Here is a 21832-nt window from a genome sequence, read left to right on the forward strand (position 1 = left end):
AATGTGACATAATTAATCATTATTAATGTAAATGTAATCAAAATTAATGTAAAATGTGATTTTACGATTAAATATTAGGTATACAGATTAATTTTTGGCCTTTTTAAATGAAAATTAACGTTTATTTATATAAACTCAGAATACATTTTAATCAACAAAGTAATCTCCAGCAGCATCTACACATTTTTGTCATCTTTCGAGTAGATGACGAATCTCCTTTCGGTAAAAGGACGCCAGTTTAGAATCAATAAAATCGATAATGCATTTTTCGGCCTCTTCGAACGTTTTGAAATGGGAATCTGTAGTGTTGGAGGGACCAGAACAAGCGAAAATCTAACGGAACTAGATCTAGTGAATACGCCAAATGTGCCGCAAAATTTCCCAGCCCAACGAATCAAGCGTGTTCTCGGTTGTTTTCGCCATGTGTGGCCTCCCGTTATCGTGCAGTAGAACGGCTTAGGCTTACTGCCTGTAAAAGTATTTTTTACACGTGCTAGAAGATACAGCACTTTCCCCTAATGCCTCACAAATCATTTTTTTTGCCACGGACGTGTTTTTATTTAATTGAAATGCGAAGAACAATGCCTGGTGTTGCTTGTCAGACGCCATCGTGTTTTCTGCGCTCACGGTGAAGTATTTGAGGTTATGTCAGTTATATATTTCAGTTTTATGGTTTATTGTGTTGGTACTATACAGCCCTAAAGTTGGCGACAAAAACTTTCCGCTTAAATAAGTGTTACAATTGATTTAACCACTTGCGCTGGAAAGACGTGCTACTCACGTCGTTATACTTTTGTCGCAAAATCGCCAACGACGTGGTATACACGTCGTCAGGCAATTGTTACAGAAACAAAAACGACGTGCGTGGCACTTCGGCTGAGATTCTTTGCCAGAGCACTGATTCTCATTGCACTGCATAGCGTACAGTTGTCAATATATAACCTATATTCTAAAATGAAAAGCGATAGTGAAGTTAACGATATTATTCCGACAAGTAAAAAAAGGAAACAAGATAGTGGTGAGAGTGATAGTGATTTCGATGAAATCGTTTTTCCACTTCGAAATCGGCGTAGAATATTATCTGATAACGAGGAAGAAAGCAGAAATCAAGATTGTGAAATTAATCCTATATCTAAGGAATGGATATGGGAAGACACCCAAAATATAGCTAAAATATGGAAATATTCACGAATTTCAAAAATAAATATACCAGTTGGGCAAAATGTCACAGTTTTACAAATGGCAAATGAAATACTAACGGAAGACTTTTGGCAAATCATTGTGACAGAAACAAATCGTTACGCGAGTCAGACACTCCAAAATGGAACTCGCAAATTAAAAAAATATGAAGACAATTGGAGAGATACGAATGTAGACGAAATAAAAGCTTATTTTGCTTTATGCATTTTGATGTCGCAAGTGAAGAAAAACAATATTCAAGCTTATTGGTCAAAAAGAAGCATAATCGAAACTCCGATATTTCGAAAAACCATGCCATTTTGGAGATTTGCCCAACTATCCCGCTTTTTACACTTTATTAACAACGAAGTTGTAGACAATAATAATGATCGTTTATGGAAATTGCGAAGTATAATCGATTATTTCAATGAAAAATTTAAGACTATTTACACTCCCGAGAAAAATGTATCATTAAATGAATCGCTAATGAAGTATACAGGCCGCATGTCATATAAGCAATATAATCCATCGAAAAGAGCCCGCTTTGGAGTGAAATTCTATAAACTATGCGAATCAAAGTCGGGATATTGCATTCAATTTAAGATATACATGGGTCAAGATAGAAATAAAAATGCAGACACAAGTGCATCGGAAAATGTCACGATGTTTATGTGCACACTAATATCTGGTTACGGACACACTCTGTTTCTCGACAATTGGTATTCTTCGCCAAGACTATTTGAAAAGTTGCAATCTATAAAAACTAATATCATAGGAACAATGAGGTATAATAGGAAGAATATGCCCAAAGAACTTGCAGAGGCAAAACTGAAACGATCTGATGTGATTTCAAGATCGTCTAATGGCATCTTAATTGCCAAATGGAAAGACAAAAAAGACATATATGTAATATCCACAAAGCATTCGAAAATAGAGATGGTGGAAGTGGAAAAGAAGAGGTGGAATAATAATAATAGCCCTGTTACAAAACCCAATATTGTTTTAGAGTATAATGATGGCATGGGTGGGGTGAATTTACAAGATAGTTACTTATCTTCTTTTTCCTTCATGAGAAAATATGTAAAAAGTTACAAAAGAACATTTTTTTACTTAGCGGATATTGCGCTTTTTAATTCTTATGTTTTATTCCGTAAGAAAATGGATGTAACAAAAAGCAAGAAATTTTCCTTTTCGAAGTTTCGATTAGATGTGGCAGAGCAAATTTTACAAGCTGTATGTATTCCCGATTATAAAAAACGTGGAAGGATGTCTGTTGGTAGCACACCCAATCGTTTAGAGGTAAAGCAATGGGGACATTTCCCGAGAAATATTCCACCCACAAATGCCAAAAAAAATCCACAGCGAAGGTGTAGAGTGTGTGCCAAACACAAAAAACGCAGTGAAACTACATGGGAATGTAAGAAATGCCTCGTTCCATTACATGTTTTAGACTGTTTTGAGAGATACCACACTTTGCATGATTATTAATAAACAAGTTTACTATTCGTATTTATGTAATTTCATCATCAATCGATGCGTTATATTCCCTTCAAAGAACTATTAGAAGTCCTAGGTCGAAAATAAATTAGTTTAGAAGATATAAGTCTTTCTCCGATTTCTCTAAGGCATCGAACATTGTGTGACGCCTCCCAGCGAGTTACGCTGGACCGTTCTGGCACACGCGTCTGTGAATTTCTTGTCAGCGCAAGTGGTTAATATTAGGGCCGAGAATAAATTTGTACACTTAATATATCAATTATGCACACATGCGCGTCCATGTGTGTAGTTTTACTTGAGTAACTTGAAACATAGTAATTACTTGCAACGTGTCGCAACACGTTGGACGCCTTTATTGTTACAATTGATTGTACGGCAGTGAACAGAAAGATTTTTTTTTTGCAACGCATCTCATCCAAAGAGCAGAATGTATCTCATAAAAATAAGAAACAAATTTTCATATTGGACACGAGATGCGTTTCGAAACTTATAAAAAAAAGTGTTGCAACCTTTCTGTCCACCACTATACAATTCTTTTATTATAAGAGCGATCGTAACATTTAGATAGCGTCATTGTCATTGTGACAACTACGGGAAACAGAAAATTGATTTGGTGAACAAAAGACTTATTGAGTAACAAAAACCAAAAACAATTTTGCATTGATTAGACTCGTAACGTTAATACAGGTACGAAATTTAATTTACGTAAGATTCGAGAAAAAGCTACGAATAATACTATGAATACGCATGAAAAGACGAAAGATATTAAAGTTCATATAATGTACATATTAATTTATCAGAGCATGATACTTGTGTGTACAATATTTATCAAAAGTTCGAATTATGCTGCTGTCATGATAAATTGAATGGTAACAGTAAAATGTAATGAAACATTATAATAAAAAAAATGGATTTTCCTTGTAGTATTGTTAATTCTTTATTTTTCTTCGAACTATCTCTTAATCATGTAACAACAACTGCCAAATAACAATATTGCAATATATATATCAACAACTTAAAGCTCGAACACAAGCAGGAACATATGTCTGTATAAATTCGCGAACAAGTGGCATCATATATTACTATGCATCGCATCGCTTATCAAATCTTAATCCCTTGAATCAAATGGCGCGATCCACGGTATCGCAATTTATCGCAAAGGTATTATCCTGCCCCGTAGTAGGGCGAAGTAGGACGATAGAAATGATCAGCGATCACAATTATACAACTGTTAGCAATGGATGGATTCTTTACCTTTGGCCGGCGAAAACATTTGGCGTAAAACGAAGTTATCGAAATACAATTTTATCTTCAATTTGTGCATGATGCAAAAGTTTGTTCACATCGAAAACTAGTGCGCTCGTTCGTTTGGAATTCATTCGAGCGACAAACAACGACGGAGAAATTCGTTAATTTAATATTTAACTTCGTTTTATTCCTAACAATAAAACGAAAACCCTGTTAACAGCATGATAAACTTTTTACTATACAATAATCAGCCTATTGCTAACTTATCGATGGTGATTACCGTGACAATTAATCGAGAAATCACAGAACACATAAAAGTGCTTTATGTAGATATAAAAAAGCACGCAAAGGAAACAATAAATCTCAACATTCGATTGTATTAAAGTTGTCTGAATAAAATGCAAATTGTTTATAATTATTGATTTTATAATTATAAATTATAAGATAATTATTATTCGTAATTTTGTGCACAAAAAATCAAGTAGAATTATGGATATGGATTTGTGTAATAGAGATGTTGCGTTAATTAAATTGAAATTATCCAGCAAAAACACTACAAAAAAATTAATAAACAGTTACATAAAATAACAGATATGTGTAACAGATATGGATAATTATACAGAGTGTTTGGAAAGTTTTGACGGAGCGGCCGTATGCAGGTAGAATGGATTAAACTGAACAGGACACTTATATATTATGTTTCAAAATTTGCAATAATTAATGAGCAATTAATTAATCTTTCTTTGTATGCCTACGGAGTCTAGCCTATCGCTTCTCGTGCGCTCACTCACACAAAATTAATTTATTCATTAACATTGCAAATTTTGTAAAATAGTACATGACTTTCTTACTCAGTTTAAACCTATTTTATTTATACATGGCCGCTCCGTCAAAACTTTCTGGACATTTTGTATAACACTAATATAAAAGTATTAATCATATACAAGGTGTCTGACGCAAAGTGTGGTAATTGTCACATACTTTATTTTAGGTCAATGTGAACAAAAAAGTTCTCTACCATTTTGCAAACATGCCAAATTTCGAGTTATTATTGGTTAAAAATGGACATATATAAAGGCTTTTTAATTAATAACTAAAAAATGTGTAAAGTGGCAAAGAACTTTTTTATTCAGAATAACATAATCTACAAGCATTTGACAGCTGTTATACTTAGGGCATCAGTATATTGAACCTTAAACTTCGAATCTCAAATTTATCGCTAGATAGAACAGCTGTCATATACTCGTAAATTTAAACCACTCTGAATAAAAAGTCCTTTATCGTTTTGCAAATAACACGTAAATTTTTGAGTTTTTAATTATAGAAGTATTTATACATAGCCATTTTCAATCATTAATAATTCGAATTTTTACTTGTAAAATGATACAGAACTTTTTTGTTCATATTGATTTAAAATACAAATATGTGATGATTGGCATATCTTGCATCAGACACCCTGTAAACGCACATAATAACAAACAATAAGAGAAACAATTTAAAAAAACATACAAATATACCATACGCACACACAACATACACACGCATACACACACACGCGCGAGCGTACACGTTCTTATAAGTTTTCTCTTTAACATGCTTCAGATGTGAAATTTTCCTTAGAATCATCGATAAAATTCCGTCATATATTTTACTACCATTATATAATCTTGCTTCATATAAAACTACTATTGTTTTATAATATGAAATACGTTGTACTATTTATCACTATAATATTCGTTTATTAGTCAATATTAATGATAATTGTTTATTCGTCAAAGACTTTAAAGAAGTTTCATAGTAATAATTATGTCAATATATGTGTGTTTCGTGAAGCGTCGGAAAATGAATAATACTCTAAGTTATATGGAGTTACTTGTGGCATAGGCATAAGCGTTTAAGCAATGAGAACTATGCAAGTATATCGATGGAAATAATTTGATTTGCATAAAAAATATAAATTTTATATCTTATATTGCTTTAACTATTAAGTAGCAATAATATTGCTAGTAAATGTTATCTTCAGCTAACAAAATCTCACTTAAAATGGTGTTCATGGGAGAAACTGATATTAATTGCAAATTTATAGAGAACATAGAGAATATAGTTATTAAGCAATACACATTGAAATTCAAATTACAAAAATTAACGTTGCACATTAAGTGATGTGAAGCAAAATTTAATAAAACAAAATAGCAATTATTTGTGCAGAACATATTGCGAGAAGTACATTACTGTGAAATAAATGTTTCGCGTGTATCAACAAATACACATAATTGTTGAAAACGTTTCTAATATGAGCGAAGATATAAAATATTTTCACACGGAGTACCAAGTTGCAGAAAGAAACGGAAATCAAAAACTTGCGTTTGAGAGCAAATTCACTGCTCATGTCCAATTATGTCCAAAAATACGGTAATTGATATCTAAATGCAAAACGTTGAAATACTGAAAGTTAAATTATATAATATAAAATATTAAAAATAAAATATTTTTGAAAATATTACATCACGTTTTATTTTTTTGATATGCTCTATTTATGAAGGATTTTTATCATTTCTTTTAAAACTAGGACAAAGGGAATGTAAAATATTATTCTCGTGCTGTCATTTATACTGCCTGTTATTGTTAGGTACTTTGTTCGTAAACGACAGCATTGAATCACATTTCGTATCAAATAACAAATATAGCTGATTAAATATTGAACTATCGAATTTACGCAAGCTCTAAGAATGCTCGGAATTATTTATATAAATGATACGATTTTATGTTTCCTTTATTTTCCTTTGTCTCTCCAGTTTGTTGCTCTTGCTGGAGGCTCGACGGTGCAACTCACAGTTGTGGCGTTCAGCCTTAGTCAACCGTTGACATTGTGCGAAGTCTGTTCCTAATATCTGAAACTTCATACAAATTAACTCATCAAAACAACTCCTTCATATATATTTTTATACGTTAACAATATACATTTATATATTATTAAAATTATAATATATTAATTATATTATATATAAAGGAATTGTTTCGATAAGAACTTTTCAGATATTAGGAACAGACTTCGCACAATGTCAACGGTTGACTGAAGCTGATCACTGCAACTGTCAATTGCATAGCCCGCTAGGCGAGCTAAAGCGGCAAGAGGAAATAAGAAGACATAACTTTTGAAAATCGCTTCATTTAAATAAATAATTCTGAACATTGCTCTAAGATATTCCGAAATAAGACGGTCTACTTTAAATAGCTCTCGTGTAATTCATGCTCAATTTATTACATGCTATTCATGCAATGGTTAATTGTTACTTAGGAAGGTAATTTAGTAATTATTTAGTACTGATATATAATATAAAATCTATAAATTTGTGAAGTTTACTAAGAGAGTGTTTCACGCATCAATGCATGTATGCATGCACATTATGCAATCACAGTTGCTATGTTATGTATGTAATTTCTAGATTTAGATGAAAGATTATTTTTCGTGGCGCTATTTTTTTCTATGAGAAATTGACAAATAACGCATAGAATAATGTGCTCTCAAGCCCATCTTAGACGATTGATAATTTCTACTATTGATAAATAGAATTTTGTTACAATGTGCTTATGATATGCAATATTACCGTATGTCCTTAGAAAAAGTAATGATAATTATCACTGTTAAAAGCATTCGGGGAAATATTCCCGTTTGCATTATTTACGTTTTCGATAAAAATTAACATCTTATGCTAATTTGACATCATTCTGTTAACACTAAAAATGTTTTGTTAACACTAGTAAAAATTTATATAAACTCAGAATGAGAGAACATCTCTTCATTACGGCTTTAACATTTCGTTAACATGTTCGCCGATACTCAGTAAGTCGACAATCTAAGAAATGTTAAACGCCAAGTCTAAATATTTAAGCGACCAAATTACGTTATCCATTTCGAACATAGTACCATTTAGTTAGGTTTGTTAATTAACACGGGCTGTTCTGCCATGTGATAATATTGCTTCATGTCTACCATACCATCTTGCTGAAATCTTCGATAAGATCCTTGTTAAAATTCCCATGATGTATATGTTGCAGTCCAAGGATTAATGACAGCCCATGAAGGGAACTGTGCTAAAAAGGTTTTGAATCTTAGAGATCTTTGGTGTTCACCGTGTAAAAAGTGGCCAGCTAATGCGATGGATAAACACGGCCCTTTCTGCATTGCGGGCACCTGGATGTATAATTTAATAAATCATACGAAACGTCATCGAATCATACGTGATAAAATCACAAGATATACTACTATATGCTGAAGAGGGAAAATAGAGATATTCACATTGTTTAAACTTACACTTAATTCGATAGAAAATATATATGGCACACAATCTGAGGCACACGCATAATAGATGAAGTAAGTCTCTCTGTCGTTCCACATAGGACCTTGAAGTGGTTTCCCTTCGGATACAGTCCATTTCTCTAGATGAACACCTTTGTATGGAGACAAAATTATACCTATGTGATCGGGACCTAAAAATTTAGAGATTAATATCTATATAAATTTCTCTCTCTCTCTCTTTCTCTCTCTCTCTCTCTCTCTCTCTCTATATATATATATATAATAATAATAATAATATATATATATATATATATATTGTTACTTATATATTGAAACATTATTCAAAATAACTATATTCGTGAATAATTAAAAAAATTCTCATGTAATAGTTGTTCTACACACAAGAAAATATAAAAAAAAACTTACAAATAGAGGACCATAAGCGGAAATGCGCTTTTTGGATGAGAGTAAGTTTAAAATATAGAATTCGGCGAGTGTATTAAAACTCTAGAATGTTAAGTGTAGATGAGTTGTTGTTTTGTTACAAAATGGCTTTAAATATTTAAATTTCGACATTGTTCGATTGACTTCGATATTTAGCTGTTATAGTCAAAATCGAAAATGAGAAATCTTGCCTGCATTCAACTAGTGTCATTGCGTGAATGCACACAGTCGGCCGCGAGCCCGTTACTTCGCGCGTGCGTTTGGCTTGAGACATAATTGTGTCTCTTAATAAATGTTTGTTAGCGAACTGGTTACCTGTAACGTTGAATGTGAAATTAACCAGGGGCTGTTGATTTAAGACGACATTGGCGTATCGTGTCTTCGAAATGAGCTCGAGATTTGTAGGAACACTTATGAGCGGGGCGGGTCCAGATATCCAACTTGTTCTCCTAGTAAAATGATACTTTCTCAACTCGTATGTTTGTTTTTAGATAACGTGCTACTTGTTTCATTGTATATATACCATAAGAAAGTTGTAACCGGCATTAAATATGGAAAACCACAATATAATTCTTTCTCACAATCTTTAGCTGTTGGTATCGCAGTAGCCACTTCAGGTACTGTTGATTCTACGCTGTGTGGACTGTTCATATCTAAATCTACTATCCAATATCCTGTATCGGAGTACCTAAGGTTACCATCTGCATTGTAATACTGACGTTGGCTGTGCTGTAAGTTAAACATAATTTTAATAATTTTAAATAATAATTATATAGATCGACATTAAACATGCTATATGGATAAGACATATAATTTTCCATCGATTTTTGGTCGCTGAATACAAATCCAGTAACGAAATTTTTGCATCACGTCAGGTTTTTTAGAAAATTGAAGTCAAAAGTGCCAAAAAACGCGTTTTTGGCCATTATTAAAACATATTGCGAATGAACATGATGTAATAGAAACTTTTAATAGGGATTCAATTAAAGCTTAAACTTTGTGCTTTGAGATGATTAAAGATAAAATGATTATAATGAAAATAACATTGCACCTGCTCACATTGAGCGGCAATAGATTTTTGCACGGACGCACTCGCCAATTTTCACCGTACGCCGCCGGAGAAATTCTGGAATTGTGCGTCCAAGTAAGTCTTCAGACTACATTTTTTATCGGATATTAATTTTTCTTGTTGTTTAGACTTCAGACAGCATCGGCTTGCTGCCATACCGTTATTCGGAGCTGCCGCGCCACGAGTTGCCACCGAGTAGGCATAACAAATATATGAAAAATATAAAAAATAAAAAAGAATTATGGAATAAACTGCCTCCACGTAGTGCCTTCGATAAATATATTAGGTCTATAATTTGAAACCTGCCCTCTAGCGATAAATAGCTGTAGCTTTGACAATCATCAATTGTGATGGTTGAACAAGGCATCATTTTTAGTTTTGACATCTGTCAATAATATTCGGTATATAAAAATTTGTGTTTGTGACAACAACGCATGTTAAGAATTCTTGCGGTATATGTTCAATATATATATATATGTATGCGTATTGCTCGGATTCGCTCCCTTACTTAACCCTAGGTCGTGCACGACTCAACTTATGCTACGTAACATATACAGTAAGATATAAGCAGTAAGCTAATTGACCAATCACTGTCGATTTATTTTTGGAATGTATGAACCCAATTGGTCAATTAGCTCACTGGTTATGTCTTATTGCATACTTTATGGCTATTGTAGATGGCCTTTAAGATATCATTAGCCCGGATCTACAATAAGTACAGTAAGCTTTAAACTAGGGCTTAGAATTAATAAAAATAGTTGCACATTTCGAGCCGATTTCAGACGCGACGCTCACGATTTCCCCACTACTGCTTAAGCCTTAGAGATCGAGCCGCGTGAGGAGTGTCTCAGAAGCGTCCCCGAGTAAGAAATATGTAGGTAGCCTCTGCCAATCTATTATTAAAATTTTTCTTTCCTCAATATAATATTTTTTTGTAAATAAAATAATATTACATTTTTTATTTGTAACGTATTGTGTGTTAATGTATTGTATATACGTACATACACTTAGTCCCCCAAAAAAACGGTACATTAAAAATTTGGGAAAAATTGACCAAATTTCAAATGATTATAACTAGGTAAGTAATAAAGATAAAAATAAATATAAAAATGTAAAATAAAGCTTCAAATGTCCATCTTAAGGATATTTGAATGGCCATTATGCTCAGCCACTTTTTTTTCAAAATAGCGGATAGTAAAGTGAGAGAATGGAAAATTGATGATCAAAGGTCCGAGCTAGTGACGCTGCATGGCATGAATGAGATGTCGCAGTACAATGCAATAAAAAGCACATGAAAAAATAGAGTGTTATCTTTAAAATGTTTCTTTACCGAGCTCGATGCGATCATTTTCCGCTGAGTTATTCCAAATTTAATTAAAAAAACAGTTTTCTTTTTCAATTTGCATAACTCAGCGAATAATTATCGCATCCAGCCCCATAAAGAAGCACCCTAAAGAAAACACTCTATACTTTTAGATGCTTTTTGTCCCATTAGACTGCGACATCTACTTTACGCCATGCGCCGTCACAAGCTCGAACTTTTATTTATCAATTTTGCATGCTCTTCCTTTGTCATCCGCCACTTTGAAAAAAATCGTCGTGCACAATTGCGATTTAAATTTCGAAAAGTAGGGTTTCAAAGCTTTCAAACTTTTTTTTTGAAATTTTGTGCTAGGATATTCAGTTGCCGAGATATTCAATATCGAATTTGTAACAACGTCGATTCAACAAGGCCTAAGGAGGCCTTGCGCTTGGTTTGGTTTTTTCATAATTTCAATTTCATTAATCTCTATACGAATAATTTGCACAACCTGCACGATTCTCTATTCAATAATTTGCATTAATCATTTTAAAGGCCAGGAAAGCAAAAGTGAAGGCAAAATTCAATTCAAGTTCTTCATTTTTCGTAATCAATGTTACGAAATAAAGATGAATTGCGTGTTAAGACTGCTATCATTGACTCAAATTATGGTTGTAATTCTTCCCAATATGAACTGCATAGAGTTTGACTGGTCGGAATTGCATTTTATTGTGTGTGTGTGTGTGTGTGCGCGCGTACGCGCGCGCGCATATGCACTCATGCGTGTGTATTAATAGTGGGCATGACCTCCTCGTGCGCGTATTACCTCATTTATGCGATCAGGCATACTCCTTATTAGTCTTTCAATTTGATCCTGTGTGATTGTATTCCATTCGTTTTCAAGAACTCTTCAAAGTTCTTGCAGTGACTGAGGAATAGGTACGTAATTTCGTACTTTCTTGCTAAGGTTGTCCCATAAATGTTCAATTGGATTTAAATCTGAACTATTTATTGGCCAATCGAGACAATTTACGCCAACTTCATCGAAGAAATCAAGCACTCTTCTCGCGATGTGTGGTCGAGCATTGTCTTGCATAAACAAGTTCTCGGATATAAACATACGGAATGAATACGCTTTTCACGTATACATCTGTGTTTGTGTTCTTGTCAAAAAAATGCAGATCTGTATGAGCATTCGCTGAAATTCCTGCCCAAATCATTACAGAGTTCCTCCATTATAGCTATGCCTTTCACTCACTACAGTACAATCTGCAAATCGTTCTCCACCACGACGATAAACTAACTCGTTCTCGTCCATCGAGAGAATCGAGACAAAAATGAGATTCACCATTAAAGAGCACTTTGCTCCAGTCTGCGTAAGTCCAGTCTCTATGTTCAACTGCAAAATTGAGTCGAGCTATGCGATGGCGACGTGTAAGCAAAGGTACAGTCGTTGGCCTGCATAAAAACAAATTTTGTTTCGCTAATCTTCTCCGAACGGTGTTAACGGATACATTCCTGTTACGGACATCCCTTAAATTGTTTCGAATTTGAAAAGCGAATTTGAAAAGCCGTTTGATGTCTTTCTCTTAACGAATTTAAAACAATAAATCGGTCATCGTTGTCATTGGTACATCGAGGGCGACCCGAACCAGGGCCGAAAACAGGCCTTCTCCGGAAAGAATTGGTGTCTAAGTACCTGGTATAAGCATGTTTGACATTAACAGATCAAGTGTCTCAGCAACGTACCTTCGACTTCTGCCATCTTCAATTAAAGCAACAACTTGAGCAGCTTTTTCAGAATTTATCGTCGCCATAATCGACCATGATTTGAAGGCAATGCACCTCGAAAGGAAAAGATCGAGGAAAAAGAACAATCGCACGAGGCAGCACTTATCGGTAAGAACGCGTTCGGAAAAGGAAAAGTGTCCGTCTTTGTTGCCTCGGCACGTACAATCTACACAGTGTCACAAGAGCATGTCGGCGATATCTTTGAAACTTGATACCCAATGAAAGCGAGACCACGATAATCTAAATGTATACAGTCCTCTTGAATACGCGTTAGCTCAGTTTCATTCAGATATGTTTGCGTCTTTAAAGAGAACAGAGCTTCAGAGATTAGTGCTGCGTATACAAAACGATTTGAGGCGGTTTTCTTGTGTAGTCATCCAAAAGGGCCAAAAATGAATTTTGCAAGTGCTGCTAAATACCTGCATAAGTCGTCACAGTTTGTAGGAAGTGGATAAAACAATATAAAGAAACAAAAAGTGTCGATGACTTTCTAGATCGCGGCTCAAAGCGAAAAACTACCAACCAGGGAAGATAAAGTGATTCTTCGACTTTTTCAGAAAAATTCGAATCTTTCTTTACAAAGAGGACAAGCGGTTTTGGCAAAAAAGGGTGCAAACATTAGTATAATGACACTAAAACGTCGTTCGGAAAAGCATAATGTCAAATGGCGTAGTACAATATCCAAGCCGTTATTTTCAAAAAAGCATGTCGAAAATTGTCTGGCGTGGGGACTCATCAAAATATCGATCGTGACTGGAGCAACATAATGTTCAGTGATGAATCTTCCTTTTGGGCCTGGTGTCCTATTAGACATGATGCTCCGATTAGACATGTTTGGAGGCAATCCAGCCATCCAGCCATTTTTTTACTCCTTCGTACGAGGTGAAATACTGTGCCGTAAGCGCTGACTGCATCGACCGGAACAAATAGTAATCGGAGGGAGCGATGTCTAGGGAATATGGCGGGTGGGGTAGGATTTCCTAGTTCATTCCTTCTAAGTACTTCTTGACTGGTTGAGCAACATGCGGCCTGGGGTTGTTGTGCTGCAAAATCAACTTGTCATGACGATTCTCCTATTCTGACCTCTTCTCGTGCAGAGTTCGCTTCAAATGGATCAGTTATAGTCGACAACAATTCTCAGTGATGATTTCCGACAGTTTCAACAGCTCGTAATACACGACACCCCTCTGATCCCACCAGATACAGAGCATGATTTGCTGGCGTGGATGTTTCTCTTTGGCGTCGACGGATCTGGTTCCCCGGGACGTAATATATCCATTTCTCATCTCCAGTGACGATTCGATGGAGAAAACCTTTTCGTTGTTGTCGTTCAAGCAGCAGTTCACAAATGGCTTTCCGGCGTTCAATGTTCCGTTCCTTCAAGATGTGGGGTACCCAATTTTTTTGCTTGTGCACCTGTCCCAACGTCTGTAGTCGTCTGGAAACTGTTGATTTGTCCACATTTAATACTTTGGCCAACTCCACTAGCGTTTAATTCGAGTCTTCGTCCAATAATGCGTCCAATTCTGTGTCCTCAAATGTTTTAAGTGGTTTTCCACGGTCCTTGTCCATAAAGAAATCACCACTTTGGAAGTGGCGAAACCACTCTTTGCACGTTGTACTCAATGAAGCATGTTCGGCACATACTTTCTCTAGCAAACGATGCGCTTCCGCGAGTGATTTCTTCGTCAGGAAATAATAGAGCATAACTTTCCGCAAATGTGACTTATTTGGAACAAAACTTGCCATTGTAAACACAATCAAAATATATGATGTTAACGCGTCGCACAAATGTCACCTATGGCGTTTTGGCTCTATAAACCTGTCATCGTGTGTATTGCCAACTTTCAATTTGAAAGAATACTTTTAATTCGAAGAAATAGTGTATCTAACGCTATCTATTGCCTGCGGGCGATTTTATATGCAACCATCTAACATATGCATACGCATATGTATTCATATATAAAGTGTTCGACATAAAGCGTTCAACATAAACCATAATAAAACATATACAACAGATCAAGCTTATCATCGCATTATGCGCGCTAACTCGCCCATTTATTTTTGTTAATAATTTGAAAGTTTACGTAGTTTACGAAATGATAATAAACCTATTTCTCAGCTTGATCTGTTGTATACTTTTTGTATGGTTGATATGCCTTGCATCAGACATCTGGTATAACCGAGTATAAAATCTTTAAGAAATAAATGCCGTTAGTCTTATTACTTCATTACTAGAAGTCGTCTAAAGTATCGAAATCCTTTTTTTTTCACGAATTACGGATAATATAATGTATGGAAGATGAGAAGACGCGAATGACTGGCGAAGGTGCAGTTCCACGGATAACAAAAAAAAGCAGAACGGAAAAGATATAGTAAGAGAGTACATTAAGCGGTATAATAATCTTAATATTTTAGGCCTAGTGATAATGGAATTTTTCAATCACGTACAATGAATCCATACATTCGTGCATCATGATTGTTGATTATTCTGTGAACTGACAAGGATCCTAAAGCAACAGTCATGATACACGAATATGTCGATTCATTGCGCGATCGAAAAATCTCATTATCATTAGGCCTAGTAAATGTTAAGGTATTATGTCGCTTAGTGTACCAATCGGAAACATTCATAGTAATGTATTCCGATCTCGAATGGCCTCGTTCCCTATGGAATATACTTTACGAAAAAAGATGAGTAACAGATGAGTGAATTCTGAATGCATACAGTTTCAGTTTCGAACACATCCAATCACTGATCCGCTGCGATTGGATGTATCCGAATGAAATTGTGTATATCTACTCTTCCAAATCTTTTAGAATTTATTATAGTTATATATTTTTCTTATGATATAGATTAATTTTATTGACTATGATCAAGAAAATCGGATTTTTCTGTTTTGCCGGTTTCTGTTTTTCTTGTGCATGGGGAATATGGGCCATTTGAGATCGTGAAGGATTAGTATGAATATAATTCTAATTTATCACTTCCTATTACACCTTTTTCGTTTTACTTTTTCGTTGTTCACGGGACAGCATTTTGAGAGGCGAGATAGAGAGATGTTTGCGTAGCGACAAGATTATCGCTAGCTCGCCTCGTGCCTACTGCCGTATGATTTTTGCTCATCGATGGTGAAATAAAGATAGAGCGATTGACTCTTTATCGGACCTACTATCATGTGGAAATAAACATGAACCAAGCAACTTTTACCGTTACCTTTTCAGGGAGCGCATCGAAAATTATGTTCTCTGAAAAACTCCGGCATGGCTGCTCTCAGATTTCTCTCTACTATCTAGTATGGTGGTTCGCATGCGAGTTAACATGAAAACAAGCATCGAGTGACGCGGACTTAAGGCTCCTAACTACTCGCTGTGACTGTCCTTGTTTAATCATGTCAGAAGCGAGAAAATGCATGCCAAGATTTTTTACGATATATTTTGAAATAAAAAGATATATGCACAAAAAGACGTTTGCGGTCAATTCAGCACATTTACAAAATTTGACGAACACTTTTTTTTTTTATTCGAACAATCAGTAACCGTAAAATTAATATTAATAAAATCATGAGAAAAAAGATTAGAAAGGAAATATATGAGTTTAATTTTGCAACTATTTTTTGATTGTTCAAGTGTTCGTCCAATTTTACGAATATGTTAAATCGACCATAAATGTCATTTTACGAATATATCTTTTTATTTGAAAGTATAATACAAAATATCTTGGCATGTTCTTCTCGCTTCTGACGTCATTAAACAAGGACGGTCAAAGCGAGTACGAGTCAGAAGCGTTAATATAAATATAAAATAATATAATGTTAATACATATTAATATAATAATTAATAATTTTAAAAACAATTAAATTTCTGTGTAATATAACATACGCGAGATATTATCTTATGCAAAAATTAAAGATTCTAAAAGAATATGATTACGTTACCGCGATCATGAATCGTTGTGCAGCAGGCGATGATGGATCACCACTGTAAGGAAATCCGAGTGGTGTTAGAATTAACACAGCAATAGCGACTAAGAATATCCCGATTATCACACTTATAATTCGCTCCGCATTCTTTATTAGCAGCACTATTGGTAACTGCAAATATTAAAATGCAAGTTATAGCAATATTATTGTGCGAGATTAAGAGAAATTTACAAGTATCAAAAACATCTGTATAAACAATGTTTGTAGTGTTTACAATGCAAACCGTTATTGCAAACATTTGTCGTGCGAATAACATGAAAATATTATCGATTTACCGTAAAGCTGAGTAATAGGGAGAATAATACCGACAACATAATACCCATTACAATTTCGGAATTAATACTGCCACCACTTCGACCCATTATGGGAATAAAGAGATAGAGAGCTCCAATCGCCAAATAAAACGACTGTATATAAGACAAACTCAGTATTCCCAAATGGTAGCAAAGCCATCTCCAATCTACAAGAGTCATCGGGACATTATGAATATTTCAAAATGATTATAATAGAACACTATCAATACTAATACATTAGAATATGACAAAACTCGCAAAAACTGTTGTGAATATCCTTACCTCTACATTTGCCGAAGAAATTGTGTCGTATAATATTCCCGACTGCCGGAAATAGAACCCAATGCAGCGGTATGAAGCCTGATCGTATCTCAAATAAAATACATACGAATAAAGTCCACATCCATATTATAGCGTACGCATCACAATACATTTGAAACAAAATCCATGCAGAGTTAATTTCCTACAATCACCAATTAGTGAATTAATCTGACATTGGTTCGTACGCATCGTGGTTATTAATGGATAAGCTACAAACTGTATTATTTAACAAATAAATTGAAATTGTTATAGAAGAGAAACGTATCTCAAATTCACTTGCCTTTTTTTGTTTCGATCCTATATATAGGAACACAATCATTGACATGAAAGTGGTCGGACAAATATATAAAAAGAACAGCCACGCCGGTCTTGCATACCAACTCATTACTTTTCCTAATTTGGTCAATGTCAAGGCGATTACTGTACAAGAGGATGTAGATACTATCCACGAGGCGACGATCGCTCCCACGCATATTGCCACGTGTTTTGCATATACCAATCTATTAATATCTATATCCGATAACGCAGAATTCGAATGTATTACTTGGATTTGTTCAAGAAAACGTATACCGATCGAAGTCTACTGTCGGCCGGATCTAAATATAATGATTATATATATGTATATATATATTCTTACTTCTACGTGCACTCTGCATATTCAAATGGATAGAGTACCCAGCTATAATCATACTAGCGACATTGATTGTACTGGCGATATATTGTGGCCATCGAACAACAAATGCACCCAAAAAGTCGAAGAACACAAGACTTCCAGGCATTCTGTGAATACTAGTGTCCGATAAATAATTTTCGAATATTATTCCTTTTGTTAAAGCAAGAATATTATCACCAGTTCTTTGCAGAGTACCAAGTGGTATCTGATCAACAGTATCGAACTTAGTATGGTACACATAACCATTGGTTGACCATGCAAAGTCAAGGCCTGTTTAAGAACAATTAACTTTGATACATTTCTTTTATCACAGTAAAGTATTAAAACATCTGTGTCGTAATTGACATACATATACATACCGGAAATTTTTCCAAAATCTCTGAATATTCGAAAGTCCGTGTCTCCAGGTACAATACCACTCTCGAATATTTCTTGAGCTAATGACGATGCATAAGGATATGGTACGGATTTAGCATAAACCTAATGAATGTGCCACAGTGATTAGTAGATAGTAATACCGATAAATAATAGTAGAGAAGACATACTAGAATAAAATAATGTACCTCAAGAATCCAAGGATTATAAGGTCCAGCCTGAAATAATAATTCCCGACCACCTGCACCACATGCCTCTAAGTTTATGAATGTTCGTATTTCCTTTGCCCAGAGATGCTGTGTTATAAAACCATGAGATGCCTGGAAATAATATAATAGTAAATGAAATAATTTGATAATAAGAATATAATACAAAGTATAAGTATATTAGATACCTCTAATACATTTTCTTCTGCTCCGTTGAATAAAAATACAATGCTATGTTTTAATATTGTTGGGCTTTGGATAATTACTCGTAAAACCTCGAGCATTACGGCACAACCAGCCCCATCATCCGAACCACCTAAAGTTTTATATAATTGAAAATTATGAAAACATATGTTAAATATTATGAAAACATTCGTTAAATTTTTAAAGCTCTCAGAAGAAGCAAATAAAAGTTAATGCAAAATATTATTTTCAAATACCTCAATTAATATAATTAAATCAAAAGCTAAATATTAAACAGATCCATATCCATCATTATTCCAATGTCCAATATTCAACAGACTCCTCCAGGAGTCAACTTGATACAAACTTGATTGACTCCTAAATATTCTATTGAAGGCTCAACTTTTGATTTAATTATATTAATTGAATAGGTGTTTGCTAATAATATACTTTGCATTGACTCATATGAGCTTGTTTCTTTTTTCATTTATAAGTTAAAAAAATTTCTAAGAGAGTTTAAAAGTATGTAGACCAGACATCTTGTCATATATATATATATATATATATAATTATATATTATATATATATAATTATATATATATAATATAATATATATAATTATATATATATATATATATAATATATATAATATATATATATATATATGACAATATGTCTGGTCTACATACTTTTAAACTCTCTTAGAAATTTATATATATATATATATATATATTACACAGTAATTTTCATATATATTACACAGTAATTTTTATTTACCTGGGCTTTCAAAAAATGTGTCAAAATGGCAATTAAGCAGTAAGCTATGCATTGTAGGTCTATGAGGTCCAATCTTGACAATAACATTCTGTACATTTCTATATACATTAGTCATTCCATCCAGAAATTTAAGAGGAAATGCACCGCTGTGTTTTGTGATATCCAAGAGAATTTTATGATTTTCATGGGCTCCTTTAATTATATTATTGATCGTTGTAATTAGAAATTTAACAGCTAATACTTCATTCTCATAACTGCCAGCAATACGAGGTCCAAGTGATGTAAGATTCACAATATGATTACGAGCTCGTTCAGCTACAAATCTTCCTGGATGCAATCCCTCAGTATTGATAGTTACCGGATCAGGTAGATTCTTCTCAATTACAATTATGATAAAAGATACAAAAAGAAAGAAAGTGAGGACAAAAAGGAGATGTTGAGTTTCATTTGGCAGTATATCTTGCTTCCTTGAAGCAACCTTATTTTCGTAAGGTAACTCAGTTGACGCTTTCCTCGTCGTATGCTGTCTTAGTCTTATTCCTTCTCTCTGAAACTGAGGTGTAGATCGCGTTATCGATACGCCACATTTATCTAAATGCTCGAGTTACACAACATAGGCGTCAGCAAAGTAGTCAGTAGAATTGCTTTAAGTGGCAATATGAAAAGACAAAAAACTTGACATGATGAATAAACTCACCATTTTACCAACAAAAAGCGTTTAATGATAAAAGGCACTATCCTACACTTGACACGTCGCTGAAATTTGCAGTACGTTATTACAATGGGAACACCACGTTACTCGGTCTCGTTCGCCGCATTGGGAAGTATATTGAGGTATATAACGCGCGTTGTACCGCATCGAGCGCACATACAAATTACCGCAACCTCCGCGCCGTTCGCCCGCGCGATAGAAACTAGAAGGACGTGCTGCGTCCAATATATATATATATATATATCTATGTAACCCCCCACTCACCATTCATGCGTGCGCATACTTTATCTAGATCACGCAAATGTACGCATACATACATAGCCCTTTTATAATCCTTCTTTCGTTCTTATCTGTTCTACTTTGTTCCTACTTAACTTTTAATTTTTTCTCGCGTCTTTGATTGATTGATTGCTATTTTTAGTTGCTTAGTTATGTTTAATGGGTCTTTAATTAATCTTTAATTAATAATCTTTAATAACTCTTCCCATTTAATGACACAATTCGACACAAGCATCATATTGTCTTTGGCTCATATTCAATGAGTAACAAATGGCGCTTTCCATCTAGTGATACAAGCTCAGTGACACAAAAGTGACATAAGTTAACACAACATCATTCTATCTTTAAATTGAATGTGGAACAAAGATTAAATGATGTTTGTGTTGACTTATGTCACCAAATGGAAAGCACCAAAAGAGAGGATGATATTTAGTCCACTATGGATCTAAAGCTTGGTCTACAATGTGCTCTTTGCGTTTTGTTTCCTTTTTCTTTCCTTATTTCTTTTATTTCTCATTTCTTGTCTTCTTGTCGCGTAGAGTCAAGAAATGTCGTGTATGTACAATTAGTTTCTTCCATATGCGTAATATTACTATATAACTAACGCGGCAGTTTTCCTATAAGCGGGAATGAACCCAACATTAAAGATTAGCTGTATAGGAAAGAGTGGGAGAAATGTTCAATAATCGTAAATGCGCAATCGTGGCCACAAAATGTAAACAGAATTATTGAAGGAACTGGGTAATTGATAATTAATGCTTAATATGAAAAATAAATATTTTTATTATCGCGATAGAGTCCTCGTATTATACGAACAAATGAACACAAAAGGCTTGCAAAATTTACGTGGTTAGTTTTCAATATAGCATCAGGTCAAATCATTAGTTTAGACTATGGTGGAAAGACAAATATCACGCTTGTATTTTACAACAAATTGAACAGTGATAAAGACAGACGAACACTGTCTGCACCGTAGAGTGCCTATTTTTATTCGCAACAAATGCAGCCCGTTGCATCTGATGGGAAGGACTCCGATTGTCCACGCAGTAACCACCAATCACCAGCCATAATTTGATGATTTTCTAGTGTCGTCCAATCGATGTAGCCTGTAGTCAATAGAGACGTGGTAAATCGGGTCCCAACCCCATCGAATACATAAATTAGCCGTTCTTTACATCTAGTTGTGCACGACAACTATGGGT

At 34.4% G+C, this 21832-nt stretch overlaps 1 protein-coding gene across 2 annotated transcripts; it reads right to left on the reverse strand.

The window, feature by feature from the left end:
• Positions 1 to 6468: 6468 nt before the first annotated feature.
• Positions 6469 to 20533, reverse strand: LOC106742675 (endoplasmic reticulum metallopeptidase 1-like). 2 transcript variants are annotated; one of them, XM_014615868.1, is made up of 14 exons: positions 20337 to 20533; positions 19640 to 20192; positions 18868 to 18995; positions 18662 to 18793; positions 18458 to 18578; positions 18063 to 18368; positions 17706 to 17935; positions 17387 to 17567; positions 17087 to 17271; positions 16767 to 16922; positions 9192 to 9397; positions 8984 to 9117; positions 8240 to 8415; positions 6469 to 8119 (listed from the first exon to the last, which is right to left on the reverse strand). In XM_014615868.1, exons 1-14 carry the CDS (start codon positions 20337 to 20339, stop codon positions 7955 to 7957), a joined length of 2676 nt encoding a protein of 891 aa, XP_014471354.1. In that variant the 5' UTR covers positions 20340 to 20533; the 3' UTR covers positions 6469 to 7954. The 2 variants fall into 2 exon arrangements, with proteins under 2 accessions (XP_014471354.1, XP_014471357.1); XM_014615871.1 differs by lacking the exon at positions 16767 to 16922.
• Between the last annotated feature and the right edge of the window lie 1299 nt (positions 20534 to 21832).

Source organism: Dinoponera quadriceps, unplaced genomic scaffold (genome assembly GCF_001313825.1).
Source record: "Dinoponera quadriceps isolate SergipeBrazil2010 unplaced genomic scaffold, ASM131382v1 scaffold827, whole genome shotgun sequence".
Taxonomy (NCBI): Eukaryota; Metazoa; Arthropoda; class Insecta; order Hymenoptera; family Formicidae; genus Dinoponera; species Dinoponera quadriceps.

Coding starts and splice junctions, on each gene's coding strand:
- LOC106742675 (XM_014615868.1), bottom strand. Junction 18,579..18,661: donor ATAATCCTTGGATTCTTGAG/GTACATTATTTT, acceptor CACATTCATTAG/GTTTATGCTAAATCCGTACC. Junction 18,369..18,457: donor AGATTTTGGAAAAATTTCCG/GTATGTATATGT, acceptor GTTCTTAAACAG/GCCTTGACTTTGCATGGTCA.